At 35.4% G+C, this 2032-nt stretch overlaps 1 protein-coding gene across 1 annotated transcript in view; it reads right to left on the reverse strand.

Moving 5' to 3' along the window:
- The window catches only part of CENPK (centromere protein K), a gene marked incomplete at both ends in the record, with an annotated part of 17361 nt that extends 15846 nt beyond the window's left edge, over positions 1-1515 (reverse strand). The window contains one exon of the mRNA XM_029086473.1: positions 1414-1515. Coding sequence (XP_028942306.1) covers positions 1414-1515 — 102 coding nt within the window. The remainder of the gene's footprint in view (positions 1-1413) is intronic.
- Between the last annotated feature and the right edge of the window lie 517 nt (positions 1516-2032).

Here is a 2032-nt window from a genome sequence, read left to right on the forward strand (position 1 = left end):
ATAACTGTCAGCAGTTTAACCTGGCCCATGACAGGGCAGGATGTATTCTACTGAGCAGTAGCAATACCTTGGAAGCATTGCTGTTAGTGTTTTGGAACCAAAACACAATATGGGATTTCTCCAATAACAACTGCTAATGCTGACACAGGATCATTGGAACGTTATATCACAAACCATATAACCTAGTAGCTAATTCAATGACTATCAGTTGTTTAAACTTTTTGCTGAAACATGCATGTATCCAGGATGCAACAATCACAAAGTAATAAAAATCCTACTGTTTTTATCCATTTCCAAAACCAATGCACATTATCACTTCCTGTATTGTTTTGGGGATGCTAGGAACAAGATACAAGATATCAAAGTTTCCTATTAACTTCAAAAAAAATAAAGTTCACATCCTCTGAAGTGGTGCCATACAAAATTTCTGTCAATAACTTATTCAAGTACTTCAGAAACCTAGACACAGGACTCCTTGTCACTTTTTCAATATTAAGAAAATTTTACATGTAACAACAAATAAAGATACATTAGTCTTTTAAAATCTAATTCTGTAAAATTATTGCACTGTGGGTTGTCTGTACTTTGATCCACTTTAAGTTTGGAAGAATTTTTACTTTGGTTTCTGATACTTTTAGTACTTTGAATCTACAAGTAAGAACTCAAGCAAATAGCATATAAAGACCACATAAAATTGAGTGAAGCAATTGAGACTCTCAAAATGTAATTTAGAACCTGACTTTTCATCAGACTCAGAAGAATCTTAGATGCGTAGCCTTCCCTCAGAACTGTGAAAAGTTTATCTTTCCTGGGACTCCCACAAACAGAAATAATTTGCTTTAAAATGTTACTGTTAGCATATTGGACCCTAGATTGAGAGAAATTTTATTCTTGAGGATGTAACTGTCAGTTTGCATGAGCATATGCTAACATCACCATCCTTCTAAGCCTCTTTTGCCTTCCATGCTCCTTTTCCTTTAAGACCCAAAGGACTGAGGAACAGCAGTTGAATCTTATCTTGTACGAGGCTAAAGAGAGAAGGATCTCAAGTCTCAGTGTGATGCTGCTACCAGAACACAAGTAAATTGATTAATTTTCCCTAGTTTTAACATATACTCCCATTCTATTTAACAAAACCATAACATTGGCACACTGTAAACAAAGTTTGACACTGCAAGACATCTTTCCCCACTGCCAGCACTTCTACCTTTGGCCTTTCTGAAGATCTTTTTTCTTCTTCTTCCCCCTGCACTCCCTCTTTTTTTTTTTTTCTTTTCTTTTTTGTCCTTGTTTTGTTGCAGTGGTTTCTTTGGAAGGGGTGAAGTAAGCATGCAGTGAAGGATGGGGAGATGAACAAAAAAATGCTGAGGAAAGTTTACAACAAATCTAATCTATCACTTGTGATTTGCATACCTCTTCCATCTGCTTCCAAATACCCTCACATTCATTCAAGAGTTCTTCCTTGGCATCTACAGGACAAACTGAGGCATTGCTGATTTCTGGTAGATCTTCAGCCTATTAACAAGCAAAGAGAACAGTTATCATGTAGAACTACAATCATTATTAACATGATACTGAATCATACTTGCTCCTTCAGGTCAAATATGAACAGAGCAATCCCTATGAATCCAAAGCTTTCAGTTAATTCTCCTATACTTCTAGATAGCATCAAATAATCCAGTAAAATCAGCTAACTATATTACTACAGTAAAATCTGAAGACACTAATAGTGCTTTTTAAAAATTGAATCACAAATAAATTTTCAAAATGACTTTGATGATCTGCAACGGTGTTTTTTATTTCCTCATAACTGTAATAAAGAAACAGTAAGAGAATCTCGCATCTACAAAGCCATGCATTTCTTCCACATGTCTGCAAAGTTTTTAAGCACAGTTACTTCTGCTCTGTCTTCCCATAAATGCCCTAACCTACTTCTTACAACACCTTGAATTTAGAATCTTTTGGATTAGCAAATTGAAGGGTCCTGGAAGTTACTAGAAAAACAAATAAAAGAAAGAGAGCACCAGGACAG

The sequence above is a fragment of the Antrostomus carolinensis genome, unplaced genomic scaffold (genome assembly GCF_000700745.2).
Source record: "Antrostomus carolinensis isolate BGI_N321 unplaced genomic scaffold, ASM70074v2 scaffold10498, whole genome shotgun sequence".
Taxonomy (NCBI): domain Eukaryota; kingdom Metazoa; phylum Chordata; class Aves; order Caprimulgiformes; family Caprimulgidae; genus Antrostomus; species Antrostomus carolinensis.